The 18381-nt window shown below is 41.2% G+C and overlaps 1 protein-coding gene across 7 annotated transcripts in view; it reads left to right on the forward strand.

The window, feature by feature from the left end:
* Positions 1 to 18381, forward strand: part of mtcl1 (microtubule crosslinking factor 1) — an 85535-nt gene that overhangs the window by 39842 nt on the left and 27312 nt on the right. For 4 of the 7 annotated variants that reach the window (XR_013903058.1, XM_026150591.2, XM_026150588.2 and 1 more), the window contains exons 4-8: positions 5386 to 5445; positions 6081 to 7469; positions 13144 to 13284; positions 15844 to 15945; positions 16656 to 16880. Coding sequence is in view for 6 of the 7 variants with exons in the window: in XM_026150591.2 (XP_026006376.2) it covers positions 5386 to 5445; positions 6081 to 7469; positions 13144 to 13284; positions 15844 to 15945; positions 16656 to 16880 (1917 nt within the window). In the remaining variant the exon portion in view is untranslated. The remainder of the gene's footprint in view (positions 1 to 5385; positions 5446 to 6080; positions 7470 to 13143; positions 13285 to 15843; positions 15946 to 16655; positions 16881 to 18381) is intronic. The other 3 variants (XM_026150589.2, XM_026150590.2, XM_080292297.1) reach the window with 3 other exon arrangements.

Raw genomic sequence — 18381 nt, forward strand, 5'->3', positions numbered from 1 at the left:
AACTCCTCCCTGACATCCTTAAAGTGTCACCTCTAAATTCCTGCCCCTCATATCTTGTGCTAAACCTTATCCTAACTCTGTCATCTTCAAATAAATCAAATCAAAGTTTTATCTGACCTCAAACTGCCAAAACAAATCCTAAATCTCATCTTAGTGCTCATTTATAATCCTTACCCAAGTGAAGCCTTTAAAAGAGATTGAGAGGCTACATTGACCTCACTTTGATGATCTAAACTCAAGGTGCTTCTCAAAGATAGAACGGCCCACTATGAGCACACACATATATAACTTTAGTTGCCACATACATTTCAGATGTCATTCAGGGGTGATTTATGTGGAGCTGGAGTAAAGTAAGGAAATGTGGAAGAAAGAAAGAAGCAAGAAGGGAGTAAAACGGGATTAGGGAGTCCAGGAGGGAGGTACATGAGAAGGCCAGTGAAATACAGACTGGCAGTCAGTCAGTCAGGGCCTGCAGCGACTGCTTCACTCGGTCCCACCAGAGTAACGACTGTGTAACTACAATCTGCTAATCCTGCAGGCTGGCAGAGGTCCAAGTAAAAACCAGCAGCACCAGTAATGCAGCCAGTTCTCACACCAGCTGGATCTGCCTGCCAGACTGCATGCTGCTCCTGCGTGACTGCATGACTGACTCTCACTAACCCGAGCTAACCGGCTGTTCAGAGCACCACACGTGGATGATGATGATGATGATGGGGGAACCTGTGTGCATGTTTGTGCTTTTGAGCGTGCAGGAGGACGAATGTGTGTTGAAGTGGAAGAAAAGCAATCACACAGAGGATGTGAAAATGTGGCAGAGCTTTCAGGAGGCACAATTAATCTCAGTGGTTGAATCAAATTTTAAAAAGTAGAGCAACAGTCATTCACACTATCAGGGAGCAGTAAAAGGTCTTTTAGAGGTGCAGATAATTATTTCCATTATGGAATAACGTGGTGATTATTGGAGCTAAATATTTGGTCTTTGCCGGTCCACGTATCCCACACCAGGTGGGGAATGATTACTGCCTCAGGTGGAGGAGTTTAACTATCTTGGAGAAGTATTGTTGTTCATTTCATGTTATTGATCCTTAATAACTGGAAAATTTCAGCAGGGAACTTTGAGTTAGCGTGATGCTGTAGTGTGGTCGGGATATTGTCTGGTGACGGGTTGTGATTAAAGTTTGAAATCAGCAGGTGTGGAGAAAGAAGTGTTTGCCAGATCTCCGCAGCTTGAAGCTTTATTAGTGATTATTTGCATAACACACCTGAATCTCAGTTCAAAAGGTCTCCACACACCATAAAATTGCCCTGTCCACGTACAGATCTGTGATATGAGTTTTAACACGATTTTTATTTTTATTTTTTAACACAAAGTTTTTGCACGCTCGAATTTTAAAGTGACTACAAAAACATATCAATAGCTGCACTGGCGTTATTTTGAGGATTTGGTAATTTCAGAAGAAGCAACATCAATTTGTCAATTGTAGCGTCGGATTTATGGAACCATGAGTGGAGTGCCAAGTTATCAGTTAAAGTTAGAAATGGGATTGAAAATGGCCTTCATTTATAGGACACTTGGTTAACAAACTGCTCCTATAAACTATACAGGTGCAATGCATTGATACTGATACCTGCTGATGGCTTTGAAGCAACATATAAATAAAATATTACAATTTAATTCACCAAACTTCTGTGTCTATGAGCATGGCTCGCAGTGTCAGATAACTACAATAAAACAACAGTTATAGCCAAGAGGTCAGCTACCTGCCTAGTGGGAACCTAGTTGCCAGTAAAAACAGCCATGCCTTTAATAATTCAAAATTTAAGCTGTAATAAAATTCAAATGGGTATTTTATTAGAAGGAAATCAACCTTTATAGTTTTCATGAAGGAAAGAATTAACGAAAAATGTTTATTTATGCTCTAAAGTTGTACTTCAGTGTTGTCTTCTTTCAGCCCTGAAGTTTCCCGCTTCTATGACCCACTTGAAGCCAAAAAACTAACAGCTCAAAAAAAACCAAACCCTGTTACTTCAGTTTTCGTCATTAGATTAGAAGAATAACAATGCCATACAGATATCTGACGTTTAAATGACTACTCACTGTTAATGTATGTAATATAAGGTCTGTTTGTGCAGTTATATTTGCAAGCGAATCGCAGATGAGTGTCTTTGAGTTACTTGATCACGTTGTTGTTTCTCTGACTCTCACATTGGCTTGTGTGTAGAATAAACGGGGATCCCTGACAATGGCAGTCTGAGGAGCTTTGTACAAGATGCTGTCTAATCCGCTGTCTCCCCAGAGAGATTAGCCCCGTCACCAGGGTGGGGAATTAAACCACGGCTGGTGTTGGAGAGACCCTGAAAACAAAGCTGAAGTGAGACCCGAGGGGCTGTGGGGGTGCAGATGCACAATTTTGATGCAGCTGATCAATAAATAAAGTAAACTATGAATCTGTCAGTAATTGTTGTATTTAAAGAAAATGGATTTCTGAGAAACATTGAGGTCTGGTTGTAGGGAAAGATCAGAAGAGGTGTAGTTTCCTTCAAGGGCAAACTGTCATCTTCAGTCATTTTGACATTTAGCTTTTTCCAGTGTCTAAAAAAATCAGTTTGACAAATTAAATTTAGGGACATATTTAAGAAATCTGTCTTTTTTCCGAGGGAAACCCAGACAGTTGGTGCCACAGTTCGATCAAACAATCAGATCTTGTAAAGGCAGCAGGCCAAGGTTACTCAGCCTATAGAGAAAATGTTTTTTTTTTTTTGGAGAACAGCAGCTCGGAGGTCAAAATGGACTGAGACTGTGGAGAGAGCAACGGGAGCAGATAAAGAAACATGTTGATAAAGGGAATCGTACAGCAGTTAGGAAATGAAACAAAACTATAAAGCTCTTTTGAGCAGCAACAGAGAAATGTGTCTCATCTGTGCCCTGCTTGAACTTCTCTGCATGCAAACCTTATAAAATAAAATAAAGTTTCAAATCAAAACAGTATTTTCATTCAAATTTGTCACGGAAAGCAGCAGACACAGACGTCTCTCTGTAACCGTTGCCGCCTGCAGTTTGGTTATGCTCATTTTTGCGCCACCGTTTCTAAGCGGGCGCTCCCTTCCTGTCGCCGAGCCAGCGACTGAGTCAAGGTCCGTTCTTGCTCTGGGCAAAACAGGTTCTCCCTCACACTTTCCATCCGTCTGGCCATGAATGATTCACACTGTCCTTCTGGTCTGTTTAGGATGGCAACAGAGCTTCTGCAGGGAAGAATCTGCTGTATGCCAAGTGAAATGAGAGTGAGTGAGTGTGTGCTGAAAGAGGAGTAGCCAACACTGATTCTGCTCATTGAGCTATTGCACATCTTTGGTGGGCAGGACAAAAAAATCAGTTTCGTTCAATTCAAATGACATGTTCATCCCACCAGTGAACATCCCTCGTGCACCTTTCAATCTCTGCTACGTGATTCGACATGAATATGCGATTGGTTAATTTTAGGTTAATGCAATGGTTTGCAAGCTTTGGTGCTTCAAACCACTAAAGGTTGGATTTTGATCAGCAGTGGATGAGTGGAGCTAACAGACCATCTCACTCAAGCTTGCAATCAGAGTAAAGCAAAAACAGTTTTCCCAAAAAATGAATAAGAGGAAGCAATATGCTTAAAAACTCTTGTTGCAGTCGACTGCAGTGAGTGACTGTGCTGCTGCTTAGCTCGACCCCAGTGCAGTATTTTTCATCAGTGACCTGCAGTGGTTTATATCAGACAATTGGCACTATATAATGTATATATACAATATGTGCCTTTCTGAAGACTAAGGAGTATTAAAATTGTTGTGACAACATGTCACATTTACAGTTGTGGTCAAAAGGTCAAAAATCTGGAGCATGACTATCGTGGGCTTTAATCGTCTTTTAAACACCTTTAATTACTTTAAAATTAAAGATGTTTAGCACTTCAGCACTTTGCGAGACACTTGATGTCTTTTAAATGTGCTAAATAAAGATGACTTGACTTGAAAATAAGATACGGGTGCACAACTTTTGAATTTATTTTGGATTTTCTCTAATCCGCACACGGTTAAAAGTATACATACAGGCTCAAATATACACATACGTACACCTCCGCTGACACAATAGTCCTGGAACATATTCGAAATATGTAATAATCTATTTGATGAGAGACTTTAAGATGCTCGGGTTGGTTTAAAAAAACCCATGAAGACGTTTCACCTCTCATCCGAGAAATCGCTTTCTTTCCGAGCTCCTTAGACTACCATGACCTGGATGACAAGAACCTACACAGAGATGTGTGATTATGACTGTGACATCAGAAATATTAATATCAAGTTATGCTTCCTAGAAAGGAAGCCATCCGTAGCCCAACTGATCATCAAACCTTTAAATAACCCTGCCGGGGCAGCAGTCTGCTCCTGGAAAAGGCTCTGCATTTATAGATGGGGATTTCTTCCTCCCTTTCTCTCTCTCGCTTCTCCTCCTCCTCTCCCTTTCCCCCTCTCTGTGATAATTTATCTTGCCCCAGTCTGATAGAGCTGTAGCTGATGTAAGAAAGTGACTTGATAAAAAATGAATGATTTTATTAGTCAGTAAGACTAAGCTGGCGTGTAGAAGGCCCTGTTTTATCCAGGCTTTGCGTGCGATGCCTACTGTTGTATTAGCTACAGGACAGATTTCCCCACTGGACGGGCAGATGCTTTCCCCTCCGAGCGTCGTGGATGCACCATGTGTCACTGAATCTGAGCCGGGATAAGACGTCTGTCACACTGAGCTATGAATGGGATCTAAAGCACCCTGGTGCATTATACATGACAGACATTAAACCGCCTTTATCTGAATTCTCAAGTTTTCTGAGTTGAATAAAAAGCAGAATCGTCTCAAGGGGCATTTTAGTTTATTCATATAAATCATATATATTGTCTGTTCAATCTGCCGCTCCATTCAACCACAGAAAGAGTGACATGCTAGCCAGATGTTAGCCTTGGATGCAGGCTATTACCAGGACAGTCTCTGACAGTAATTATGTCATGATGTGCAATGTGATCTAAAGTAAACACTTCCTTATTAGATCTAGCTTTGACCTGATGATGCCAATGTTATATAACACATGCAGATAGATTAATGCGCTTCTTTTTTCCAGAGTCTTCTTCACATTAGGGAGTTGGCATACACATTAGCAAACGCCATCATCATGATTGTCTATATAAACACTGGCATCGTGATTTATGGAAATATCAATAGAGCTGCAGAGATCCTCCCTAATAGCCTTCTTATGTCTTTATCACTCTGCTTTAATGTTGGCATGTTTTAAAAATTTCTTTCCTTTTGTGCAGCAGTGAAGAAGTTTGTTTCTGATGAGGCGTTTCTTCTGTTTTGCTCTTTTACAGACTGCACTGAGGCGACGAGGTAGCAGGGAAACATTTAAAGACAAAAAATCCACAAGTCAGGTAAATAAGAAAAAGATGTCAGTGTTACTCACTCTGCAGAAAGAGAATAAGGCACTTTTTTCCACCCTTTACAGGCGTGGATTAGCAGATTTAAAGAGAAAAGCAGCTTTGATAAAATTAAAGAAAAAAACACATCCTGAAGGTGGAAACAAAGAAATCACAACAAGAGGAAAGAAAATAGAAAAATAAGTGTGAAGTCAAAAGTTTAAAATGAGAAACCGTAAGTGAAGATAACAGGAAAACAACCAGGCTGCAACATTTAAGCTGAGCCTTCGGCAGAACATTTACTGTAGCCCACTTACTGCTTTTATCCAGTTCAATAAATGTACTGTTGCCTTCTGGGCTAAATTATGTATCGCAGTGATTTCCAACCTTTTTTTCAGTCTGTGTTTAGTCATTTTGGTACATTTTGTAGTCATACGTCCATTTGAAGGCAGTAAAAGTTACGAAAACCGCAATAGAATAGAATAAGATAAAATAGAATAACATACTATACAACACGAATAAAAATAAAATGCTCTGTTATAGTAGGAAAAAATTGCTCTTGGACTGGATTGGAACTTTTATTGGATGTTTTTAGACAATAACAAAAGTATGAGACGACAGCAGCTTTACTGTCATTTTTATTGCATTAGGAGGACAGTGCGGACCTCAGGTGCCAGCTGCAGTTTGCCAAAGAGGAGTCCGGCCTCATGAGGAAAAAGATGGCCAAGCTCGGCCGTGAAAAGGATGAACTTGAGCAGGAGCTGCAAAAGTACAAATCAGTTTACGGGGACGTGGACAGTCCCCTTCCCCTGGCGGAGTGCTCTGGCGGCGGCCCTCACACCACTCGAGAAGCCGAGCTACGATTGCGTCTCAAGCTGGTGGAGGAGGAGGCTAACATTCTGGGCAGAAAGATTGTGGAGCTGGAGGTGGAGAACCGCAGCTTAAGAGCGGAGAATGAAGACATTCGCTGTCAGTATGAAAGAGACTGCTTTGGGCGCGAGCCTTTCTCCAGCATGCCCTCGTCTCCATATGGCGGCGATGCGCTGGAGTCGGCCAGTGAGCTTCGTCGCCATCTCCAGTTTGTCGAGGAGGAGGCTGAGCTGTTGCGCCGCTCCATCTCAGAGATTGAGGACCACAATAGGCAGCTTACGTCTGAACTCAATCGCTTCAAATTTGGTCCAAGCAGCACCTCTGGGGCCGTTGGTGAAGAAGGCAGTGAGGGGGTACTGTTTAAACCCGGGAACGGGGGCACGGGTAATGGCTCCAGTAGTGGGATGTTGATGGAGGAGCTTAAATCAGCCAGGATGCAGATCAATGAGCTGAGCGGAAAGGTGATGAAGCTGCAATATGAGAACCGTGTCCTCATGTCTAATGTCCAGCGCTGTGACCTGGCTGCACACTTGGGCCTGCGAACCGGCAGCCCTCGAGACAGCGATGCGGAGAGTGATGCGGGCCGGCGAGAAGCTGCGGAGGATGAGGAAGCAGGGCGACTTCTCCTCCTCCAACCGAAGAGAGAAGGACCTATTGGAGGTGAGAGTGACTCTGAAGATCTGTTTGAGAAAACAGCGACCACCTCGGGGTTTGGAAGCATCAAACCATCAGATGGCAGCGAGCTCAGTGCCACTGAACTGGCCAATCGTAGAAGGGAAGAGCGGGAGTCATTCGCTAATGTGAAGCGAGAGGCAGAAAGGCTCGGGAAGACAGTGGACCGTTTGATCACGGACACTGACAGCCTGATCTTTGAGGGCAGGCTCCTGGTGACGACAGGAGAGAGCCTCGAAGGCGGGGCAGCCTCTGGATCCAAACCAGACACTCAAGTCCTGGACACCATTAACACCCGCATGAAGGCTTTCCGCACTGAGCTGCACATCTTTATGGAGAAGCTGGACCACATAGGGGAGGGGCTGAGAGAAAGGACAGATGATCTGTCACCCATGCCAAACCTCACAGAGTCCAGCAGCTTCCTGTCCACCGTCACCTCCATGTCTCGTGACTCTCCCATTGGCACGTTTGGCAGAGACCTGGTGACCGACTTCCAGGTAAGTTCAATGGATAGCCTTCTTCTGACCTTTTCAATGCCTTTCTGTACTGTAAGGTGACATGTTTTGGTACACAGAGATGTTCTTTTCACTTTTGTTTGTCCAAAAAGAAAAATGTCTCGTGTTCTATAAAAATTGTGAATAAGAACATCAATTAGCATTAAATCTCCTGATTATTCCAGACAATCTTAAGCTTATGAGAAGCAGATATCAAGGCTTCGTTAACTTGAAAAGCAGTAGGAAACATTAAATTGTCCAAAAAATGACTTTAACTAGCAGGCAAAATTAAGATGGGTACGAGTATACCCAGTGGTATATTGTAAATGTGAGAATTCATTTAGGTTTGAGTTAAATGTCCCTAAGTGTGCATTCATTAGTACACATTTATGGCCAAAATAAACTAAATGAGAGTCCAAGTCAGCAGAAAAAGCATCTCTAATTAAAGGTGCAGCTCTAATTGGCGGCTCATCTTTAGCAGGACACACACTGCACAGCCGTGCCTGTCAAAAGGAATCTCATTAAAGAAAAACGGCGTGAAGGATGGGTTCGGACTTTTTCATTGTCTATCTTCATATAATGCTCGTATGTTGAGTTATGAGAGTGAAGGCCCAATATAATCTTTCAACTCCAATATAAGAAATGAGGGGTAAAATGTAGGAAAAGTTCCTGTTCTGTGTAAAAATCTGCTTATGAAACTGCGCATGAAAACTTTGGGGAGTTCTGCTGCCGCTGTGGCTGCTTCATATTCTCGGCTCAAGGCTAAATGAGCTGCCACCAGCGTACCACACAGGATGGGTCGTAGAGAAGACACTTTTACATTCACTATCTTGGGTGCATAAGTATGTTCATACTGACAAGTGAGACTGCATGAAGTGCTCTAAAAGTACGTGGCTAGTACTCATGACCGGCATAAAGCTTTGTGTGGAACTCTCGCGTTGGTCGCCACGGTTGCATATTTGGAAAAAGAGAGAATCTTCAAATATTTATCAGACAAACCGAGGACATGTGGGGTTTCAGAAAGGAGATGACAGTGCCAGCTAGTCATTGTTTAATATTTGTGTGTCAAATTGTTTCCTTCACCATAGAAGAATTTAATATTAATTCTTATGTGAAGCTCGACAAGTTGCAAACATTCACAAGACATGACGCTAGACGACAGTTGTGGTCAGAGTTCTCTCTTGTCATTTCCAGTAAGTGCAGAACTTTGTTAAACCCTGTCAACATTCATACAGTGCATCACGTGTCTGCCTAGTAAACTATGCACAGTGTATATATAGTTTATATACTAACTAGGGGAACTATAGTGTCCAATTTGGGGAAACAGTGTCTCTCTCTAATTGCATTAAAGTACTATTTGAGTACTTTTAACTGGTTGAAAAAATGTCTTACGAAGACCCAGTACAGACTAAATTTGATAACGTTGATTCCTGAAGCTTTTTGCATAGAGTGAGTAATGGATGTTATATTTTTGTAGTGTGGTTTGGGTTAGTGCAGGTTTAAAATGGTAGTAAACGGGAGGTAGGGAAAGCAAAAGCCTTCATCTGCTATCTTTGGGTATTTATCTTGTTGATTTTCAGTATCATTGAATCCTCCGGCCTGTTTACATTTAGTTTTGAAATATGTCTTGGAAGGTCAGATCATAAGTGGGCAGTGGTTAGTACCAGTGTAGATGTAGATGAGACGCTTTGTGATATGATAGCTTTTGTGTTTTGGCTAGGCCACAAATCTATTGGCGTATTAATTCTAATGCGTCCTTCAACATTTTCCAAGGCAGAAATTAGGTTCCCCGCTAATTTCAATAGTTGGAACAGTTCGTTTAGCATTTTATTTTCTATGCTAGGACTTGCAACACAAATTGGGCACCTGATTGGTGTACAGGGACCTTTAACCTCTAGTGCCAGTATTCACAAAGTGTAGGCCAATGACAGCCTTTGCTTGGTGCATCAAGATAGGAAATAATGAGCTTCGTGTCATACTACACCAATTCAAAACAAGATTAAGAGAATTTGAACTGTTCTGTTTTATATGTCATAGCACTCTAATCCTTGGTACCTGAATACAGTTGATGTAAATAAATGCCATAGGTAATGAATAAAAAATATAAAACTGTAAAAGAATTGTAATTACAACCATAAACCACCACTCTGGAATGATTTGTTACAAGTAGAGTGAGGGGAGTTTTCGCAAATGTTAGGCAAATATGTAAACCACTACACTGCAGCTCTTGGCTCCCTAAATTGGACCTCCGTCCTTGACAACCTGTTTATGACTTGGACAGTAATAAAACACCTGAGAGGCACATGATAAACAAATGCCCAAGATGGATTTTAAAACAAAGTGTAAACAGGCTCTCTGATTCTTTAGATTAAACACGAGATATCAAAAGTTACCTAAGAGACAATGAGCGTGTTGCAGACAGACGTTTGGCAGTTAAATGCTTTGAAGCATCTCAACTGGTCAACCAGCAACAAGGAAACTGAGCTAAGGGTTAGATAAACTGGAAAAGATCCGAACCGTAAGCTTTAAAGGAAGATTGAGATTGAGGGCCTTAATAAACCTCCAGGGCTTTAGTAACACACAGCGTCAGGCCCCACACTCACCCCAGCTCGACCACACTGGCACCACCGCCACCCCTCCCCAGACCCACTGCCACCACCATTGCTTCCTGCTGCTGCTGTTGCTGCTGCTTTCACATCTGCATCTTCATGCACATCCTCATAGCCAGAAGCCCTGCCTGCCTGCCTGCCTCCCTCTCCATGCACTCACTGTCTGCAGCTGCCCTGCTTTCAGTCAGCCAAGGCCAAAGGAGAGTGGCTGGCTTAAGAGGGTGCTTGAAAGGGTGCTTGGTGTGAATGGAGTAAGTACTAAAGGAGTTTAGCAGCTTCTTCCACTTGGCCCGACTTTCTTGACACTACAAATTGCCGCATGAAGTTCAGTTGGTATTTTTCTCTTTATAGCTCCGCTGCACGATACTATCATTACTGTGACTCATTATGACACAAAAATGGTGTAGCTGTTATGTTTGCACAACATATCATCACGCATACACAGACACACGTGGGATTGGATACTCCATGGTGTTGTCAAGGAGACGAACCATAAAAATGTGTGCACTCACTAAAATAACCTGTGCTAGACCAAAAAAAGAGTCTGAAACGTTGTTGCATGGCAGTGTGAGTTGCCTGTGGAAGAACCTCGCTGGCTGGCATCCTGCTTTCTGTCCTTGTTTTATCGCGTCCTTGTTTTATAGTGTAAATCAACATGTCAACATACAGTGTACTCTACCAAAGCAGGTTCATTATTCCTGTGCTGCATGATCAGGCCGACATCTTGGATGTCATTTCTAATTAGCCAGACTGTCGTATGGAATAAAACAATCAGCTCTTTAAACATCTCTCCCTTGAAGAACCCAGTGTGCTTTGTAGAGATAATAGAGTGAAGCTGCCTCCATACTCATTCTGTCCAAGGACTTGTTTCTGCTTTGCTCCTCTGCCTGTAGGATTCACTTGTTAGTCTGGGTGAAGCTGGGTGGGTTAGTTAAAGCTAACCGCTGAACTAACAACCTTGACTTGTTCCAAAAAAAGAAAAGAAAAAAGCCTTCAAGCACTGAGAGCTGCTGAAGGTGGATTAAGCTTGAGAATGTAATTAATGTAGTTAATGTGTGTGTAATAAATTTAAATATGAAGCTCTTTATAAAAGTGCATTCAGAAAGGAGTAAAAATAGGCATTTTCATGTAATTATTTTGTAATTTTTTTGTAATTCTACCTGAAAATTATCATTAAAACGTCTCTTTATGACTAAGTATGTTGTGTCAATAAGAAGCATATTTAATGAATTATACAATTTAAGACGTGTTCTCAATTAAAACATTCATATGTATAAATTCACCCTTAAAAACACTGATTTTTTTTCCTACATTTAAACTAACCATCTCGGTATTTTCTCATTCTCAGATTTCTCTCAGTTATAATTATGACAATTTATCTATTTGAAAATATTTTTATTAACGTGATTTCCAAATTCCAAAAATGGCTCGGCAGTACTGAAATTTTGTAATAACATTGTGATAATGAAACCTCAATTATATTGAGAGCAAAACACTTAAAATGAAAAATGCAGGTTTTGTGATTATGGGAGTTTTATGATATTAAAATGTTATAATAAAAACAACAGCTTAGTTTGAATATATTCTTGTAATAATGACAAAAACCTCATATACTTATTTATGAGGCTCTGAAGAAGTTGTTCTTAACTTAGAAGATAGTTTCTGAATGATTCTCAAACACTCATGGAAAATATTGTCAACATTGCAAGATATAGAAAGAAAAACTATAAGAAATTAGAGCACATCCTGCATTAGGATCGCAACAGCTGTAACACCAATTATATTTCACACTGCAGCCATTTAAAATATTAAATGTTAAATATTCTCTAAACTTATTTGATATATAGAATAAAATGCATTAAAAGAGAGAGACTCTGTGACAGAGGCGTAAAGAGGGAAAAGGACCATGGGCCCCCTGGTGCCCCTTATTCAGTAATCATAAGATGGATCCCATCTATCTTTTGACCCCAGCTACCTATTTATTAAACTTTTGGGAACAACAATTTACAATGTTGCTGCATTTTTGCATTGACAAAACCCAAACAGACAAACACACATGACAAAATTCCCAAAGCTGCATTCGGGGGATTTCCTGCTAAAGTTTCGTTGGCAACGCTAAATTTTCGAAAGACGACACAGACTCACAAGGTGGAAACAATAAAAGTCGCTCTGTTGTAGCATATAAACTTACCATTGTTTTTTTTTTCTTTGATAAATACCTTACCTCTTTGGTATGATGACTTAACTGCTTGCTAGTAGCAATATTACACTCAAAGAAATGTGTGAGCACTGCTACAAAGGAGGCAACTAGCATGTTGCTTCAAAAGCTTGACCGAAGCCTCCAATGACTTCAGTGTATTTTCAATGCTGTACTGTCTGAAAACAATGTGCATCATACAGGCTCAAGATGCAACTTCCCTTTAGTTTACTGCTTCTACGACACACACGGCTGTGCACGGGCATGTGTTGAAAACCTTTAGCGTGCTAGCTCTGCAGTTTGGCGCGGTATCTCTCAGCTGTTGGTTTGGACTCATGTATCCCTCATTGCATGCGCTTCATAACAAGTGTTTTGCATTCTTTTCCTCCCCGATTCCCTCTCTTTGTTCCTCTTTGTGTTCCCGCCAGATGTTTCAGCCCATGATTTTGTTCATCCTCATTCTCGTTCTCTTCTCATCTCTCTCATACGCCGTCATCTTTAAGTTGGTCTTCCTCTTTGCGCTCTTCTTCGTACTGTAGTCCGTTTGTTCTTCTCCACATCGTGTAGTCTGTTAGTTGATTATTACCCCCCCCCCTCGGCTTATCTTCTTTACCCATTTTCTGTTTTTGTTTTTCTCTGCCCGCTTTCTCGTCCCCCTCACACTGTTTGGTGTCTTCTGTCTTTGTTGTCCACAACCCACCTCACACATCTTTCCCTCTCCAATACCACCATCACCACCACCACCTGCACCCCGTATCCCGCACCTGTCACCCATCTCCCTAATCCCTTACACCCACCATCCACACTACCCCCCACCCCCTTTCCCCTCCCTTCCCTCTCCTTCCCTCTCCCCACCCCACGACACTCACAGTCCGGTCAGAGGGATGAGCTGGAGTGGCGTCTAGGACAGGAGCGAGGCGTGGAGCCCCAGAGCCAGGGTGGGGGCCAGGCCCAGAGCAGGGGAGCCACTGGACTCACTAGGTACCACAGGCCCCTGGCTTTAAAAGTAGAGGTCAGTGCCTCCTCCATCTCCCTTCTGCTAAGTCTGAACCATAAATCTGGACAGTTTTTCTTTTTCTTTTTTTTTTTGACCTGAACACTGTTTTTATATTACTCCATTCCCAACTGATTCAAATGCTCCGCAGGGTGAATAACTGTCAAGTGCAGCTCTGCAGGATGAATGTAAACTCCAAACAGCAACTCCAAAACTAACTCAAACATTTAGATCTCAACATATTGATATGTGCAAAGCTTTGAGACATCCTATTTACATATTTTATTTCCTCTCCTGAGAGTTGCAGCTCTCTATCTCCAGATTTTTCTAGCGCTAACCTGACACAGGTATTTAAGATACAATGAGTGCGGAGCTTACCTTTGAAATGGAAGTGATCTGTGCATGCCAGCTGATGATATCTGTTCTGTTACACCTGTGACATTGTTTGGTGATAGTCAGGGGTTTACAGTTTGGAGTTGATTTTTGGAGTTGACTCAAGTTGAACACTTAGGTACAGGTACAGGTCAAATGTAACGTTCGATTTCACAGATTACTTATAAATTAAAGAAAAAAAGCATAAGTTATGTTGATCCCTAACAAAGGCATCTTACATTACATCCAAATACACTCCAAATTTGGCTGATTGTAAATGACAGTGGGTTAAATTTGAACTGTCCAGAAGGCCTCTAAGTCCAGCATGTCTAGTGACACTCCAGCCACGGTCACTTCTTGATGAACACGATGTCACTTCATCCACTCGCTCTACTTCCACACTAAAATCCACTCCCACGGCTACTGATGTTCAATTTATTTTATTTCTCCTTTGGTTTCACATTTTCGTCTTTCTTTGAAAATTTGTATCACCCCTGGAAGTAGGTTTGATTACCGATAAAAGTTCAAAGGAGCTTGAAAACATTTTGCTCATTCATTGCAGCAGATTTGCTGATCCTGTATGCATCTGCGGGTGGGCGGGCAGTTTGTTGCTCTTTTAAACAGCAGCCGTGTACAACTGCAGTACATTAGGATGACTTGTTAGGCCTGTGTGTGTATTTAGTGTATTATAGCTGAATCTGCAGGCAGTGCACTCTGCAACGATGCCCTCTGGCTCTGGTTCATCACTACCAGTATTACTTTCGTGATTCAGCATATTTAATGTATGTAAAAGTGCAGCTGACACAGGGGAACCACAATACCCACACCCCTCCCCTCACACACACAGAAGATCAAAGACCTGAGCGCTACCAGCACACATCATCTCAGATCTGGTAGCTCGTTCGGTGACTCGGCTGATTAATAAACTGGCTGTGTAATCGCAGGACACCGTGATTCATAATCGCTGCCTCATGTTTGTGCTCATAGAGAAATTGCCGGTTGTTATGTAATGCAGAGCACTGGCAGCAGCGACAGCGATGTGACACACAACTATTACAGTTACAGTTATAGCACATTCGTGTGGATTTCTTTTTATCCCCGCGCTCTCTGCTGCAGTATAATCTGCGAGGTGCAGTGAATGAATGGGGAAAGCAGCTTGGATATGGCAGGATTAGCAGTGCACTGTTGGCCTGTGTGATTTGCATTTGACATTGGGCTGACAGGGAGGCGATCCAGGGTCAGTACACGCTGAACAGCTCAACTCGCTGTTGGAGGGTACAGTATAGTCCCAGCAAAGGATAGAGAAGAGAAATCGCATTATAAATTGCTGGAATTTCCAAATTGTCAGTCTGCAGTTTGGGGTATTTTTAGAGGGAAAGATGCGGATGTCTTATGAAAGAGCTGAAGACCGAAGACAAATCATCACATTCAAAACCATAAACATGGACATATCATTTCCCTAAGAGCATTTTTATCTCACTTGTAGTTAAACAAATTTTGCCAATTCCTTTTGCAGTTGGCATGTAATATTTTAGCTTTAATTTTTTTAGCACCACATTTTTTTCCAGCATTTTAATTATTTTAATGCACTTTATCACTTGGTAATTTTTGCAAGTTAGTTAATATTTAATTGGATATTAACTCATTTTCATATTTAAAGATGCGCTTTCAGAAAACTTTTACACAAAAGAATCAGTTCAACTGCAAATTCTCCATTTATTAGTGCATTAACAATTTTCGCATGTTTAGAAAGATTTATTTTGGAGATAGAAATCATTCTACACCTGCCCGATTAGACGTGAAGCAACTCTTTGGTAATTCACAAAAAAATGAAAAAGTCCAGTGCTTGAAATTTGATCATAAAGCTTTGATGCTGCTAAATAAAGAAACAGTCCAGCCTGAAATGAGCAGCATTAAATCCTAATCATTTCTCGAGATGCTGCTGAAGAAGCTTTAATGGGGTTTTTGCTTGCACAAAACTCGGATCTCATTTGAGGGTTTTTTTTCCCCCTCATCTTCCTTGGCGAGTTTTTATTTTGCAGTGGATTGAAAATTATAAATATGATCAAGTAGAATAATCTCGCCCACAAATCCCTGTTTGACTTTCAATTATAGCTTCAAGACCGATCGTGAGACATCTGTATGTGTGTAAATTTATCCAGGGATATGGTTAAATAATTGTTTGCTGTGCTGTTGTGGGTTCAGCTCCGGGACACGCCTGCTTCTGACATCCAGTTTCGTCTGGATCACGAGCGAAGGATGAGGGCGACAACGGAGGAACGGGAGGCCGTCGCTTCTCTGCCTCAGGTACGGTTATTCAGTCTGAACGCCTTCAGAGAATGAGCGCAGGAGCAGCGGCATCACTCTTTGCTGGGTTTTCTATCTTTGCTGGCTGAGCAGAATTTTAAGTGCACGACACCATCTGATGGGAAAGAAAGTTTCAGTATTTTTATTGATTGATTGAATAGTTTTAGACCAACACTGATGTGATACAGTCTTCAGTATGCGTTATCAATGAAACTGCTCTTCATTTGATTCAAGTTTGAGTTTAATTCTACTTAGCTTTGCAACAAAATTTGTTTTTGTTCATAATTTTGTCTTTTTTTCTTATGTTTTGTATTCTTGGTACTTTATGATTCATCCCCAACTGTCTCTTGGGTAATTTGATTCCAAATCATCAAATTTCTGACCATTTTCTGCTCAACTGTCACCAATTTACATATAAACTTCATGGTCCAGAGTTTGATGATATGTACTGATTGGTGTGAAATTTTGGCTTTATATATCAGATACTTTTTAAGATATAGTTTTTGAAAAATTTCCAACACACACACACACAGATCTCAAAAACTATTGAACATAAAAACCATAAAATAAAACATACGTTTTAGCATGCTGGAGTACAAAAACAAAGATATTAGTGGAAGGTCGAATCCAAATAAACAAAGATTTTATATGTATGTATGTATTTGATCTGTTTTGTTTATTTCACTATATGAATGGAGGTTTTTTTGCAGCAGGATGATGAGCGTTTACGTCTGGAGGCCCAGCGTGAGGGTCTGGAGCTGCAGGGCCTTCAGACTCACGAGGTGCCCTGGGCTCAGGAGAGAGCCATGCTGCAACAAGAGGTCCGCCTCTATAGACGCAACATCATCATCATCTACATGAAGCTCAGGTGGATCCTTATGCACTGGAGGCTCGGACGCAAGGAAGACTCTGGAGACGACGCGGTGCACCCAGAGGTGAGTCCGACAGGGGTTTTGTGGACTTACTTTTTACTTAAGCTTTTATCGATGAAATGATTCTCTTCATTTTTTGAGCGCTTTGACTCTTCATTGCACCAGAAACCAGACACAAGTGATGATGAAGCAAAGAAATAATTGTTAAAAAAAATAATAATTAGGGAATGAAAGGGAAAGGATCAAAGAGTTAAAGCAGGGAAAAAAAGTTTTTCTTCTTTTTTTTAACTTTTGCCCCGCAGCCAGCTGAGTCTGATGAATTTTTCAGTATTTTTCGCTTCACTCTCTTGTGGGGGACTTTGCACAGAATCCAGAAACAGTTGTTGGTTTTACCTTTTGCATCATCCATGAAGATGATCTGGTGCACAGAAGTCAGCATTTTGGATTCATTCCATTACTCTCATCATCCAGTGAGAATTAAAGGTAACCGTGGATATACTGAATAATAAATAAAGTTCCAGGAAGCTGTAGTTCAGTGCAGATATGCTGTCGGAGTAACCCAAATCTCTTAAAAATGCTGCAGATAAGGTGGGTTGTGGTTTAAGTCAATCATTAGGAACAACACGAGGAAAACGACAACAAACAAGTGACTCATCCTGATTCACTTCCAGCCCCGTGCCTCTTACTGGTGTGTACGTCCCACCTGCGATGGTTAATTGGTTGGCCGGCTGATTGAGCGACTCCATTAGTTGCTCACCTTGTTGATTCAGCAGTCGATGTTTTCCTTGTTATCTTCTCCTGCCCCTGGTTGATTAAACTCCTAATTTATAAGATTCATGTGTTTAGTTTTGTTTTTCTTAGATGAATACACTCACTGGATTACTCTATGCACCGCAGCCAGCAGCGATAACTTCTTTTCCTTTAATTTTCTCCTGATGGACAATTTATTTTCTTTCTTCGAATGAGCTGTTTTTGCATAATTCTGTGCTGCTGTTTCTAAATCCCTCGTTTTTTCTATCCTGACTCATCGAAGCCTAATTTGTGTACAGATGGTGGAGCAGCGAGTTACCAGCAGGTTTCTTTCTGTGTGTTTACATCGTCCTTATCTTACCTTGACCTTAAATCTTAATTAAACTTGATTTTTTTATATCCTTTAATCATCATAATACCCTCAAAGAGCTTTACAGTCCTTAGATTCAGAAACCGTAAAGCAAATTGATGCTTCTCACCTTTAAAAAACAAAAAAAGGTTGAAAAAAGAAAGAGCTGCTGAACTTATTTTGGTGTTTAGTCTGCAAAGGCTCAAGGCTGCTGAGACCATGTGTTTGAGATTGCGCTGGCTTTGTTGTTAGAATAACTTCAGTTTATTGACGCTAAACATGATCGGAGAGGAAAACTCTCCAATCACGTGGAGAGAATAATTAATCTACTCAAATTCAAGTAACTTCATTTATTCACAATTCTGTATTGAGAACATCTCATTTGCACATTGTCCTGTGTCAGGACACTTGAAACAAAAGCCATCCTAGTAAGAATAATAAATACACTCAAATTTACACCACCAA

This window comes from Astatotilapia calliptera, chromosome 18 (assembly GCF_964374335.1).
Source record: "Astatotilapia calliptera chromosome 18, fAstCal68.1, whole genome shotgun sequence".
NCBI classification, from domain to species: Eukaryota; Metazoa; Chordata; class Actinopteri; order Cichliformes; family Cichlidae; genus Astatotilapia; species Astatotilapia calliptera.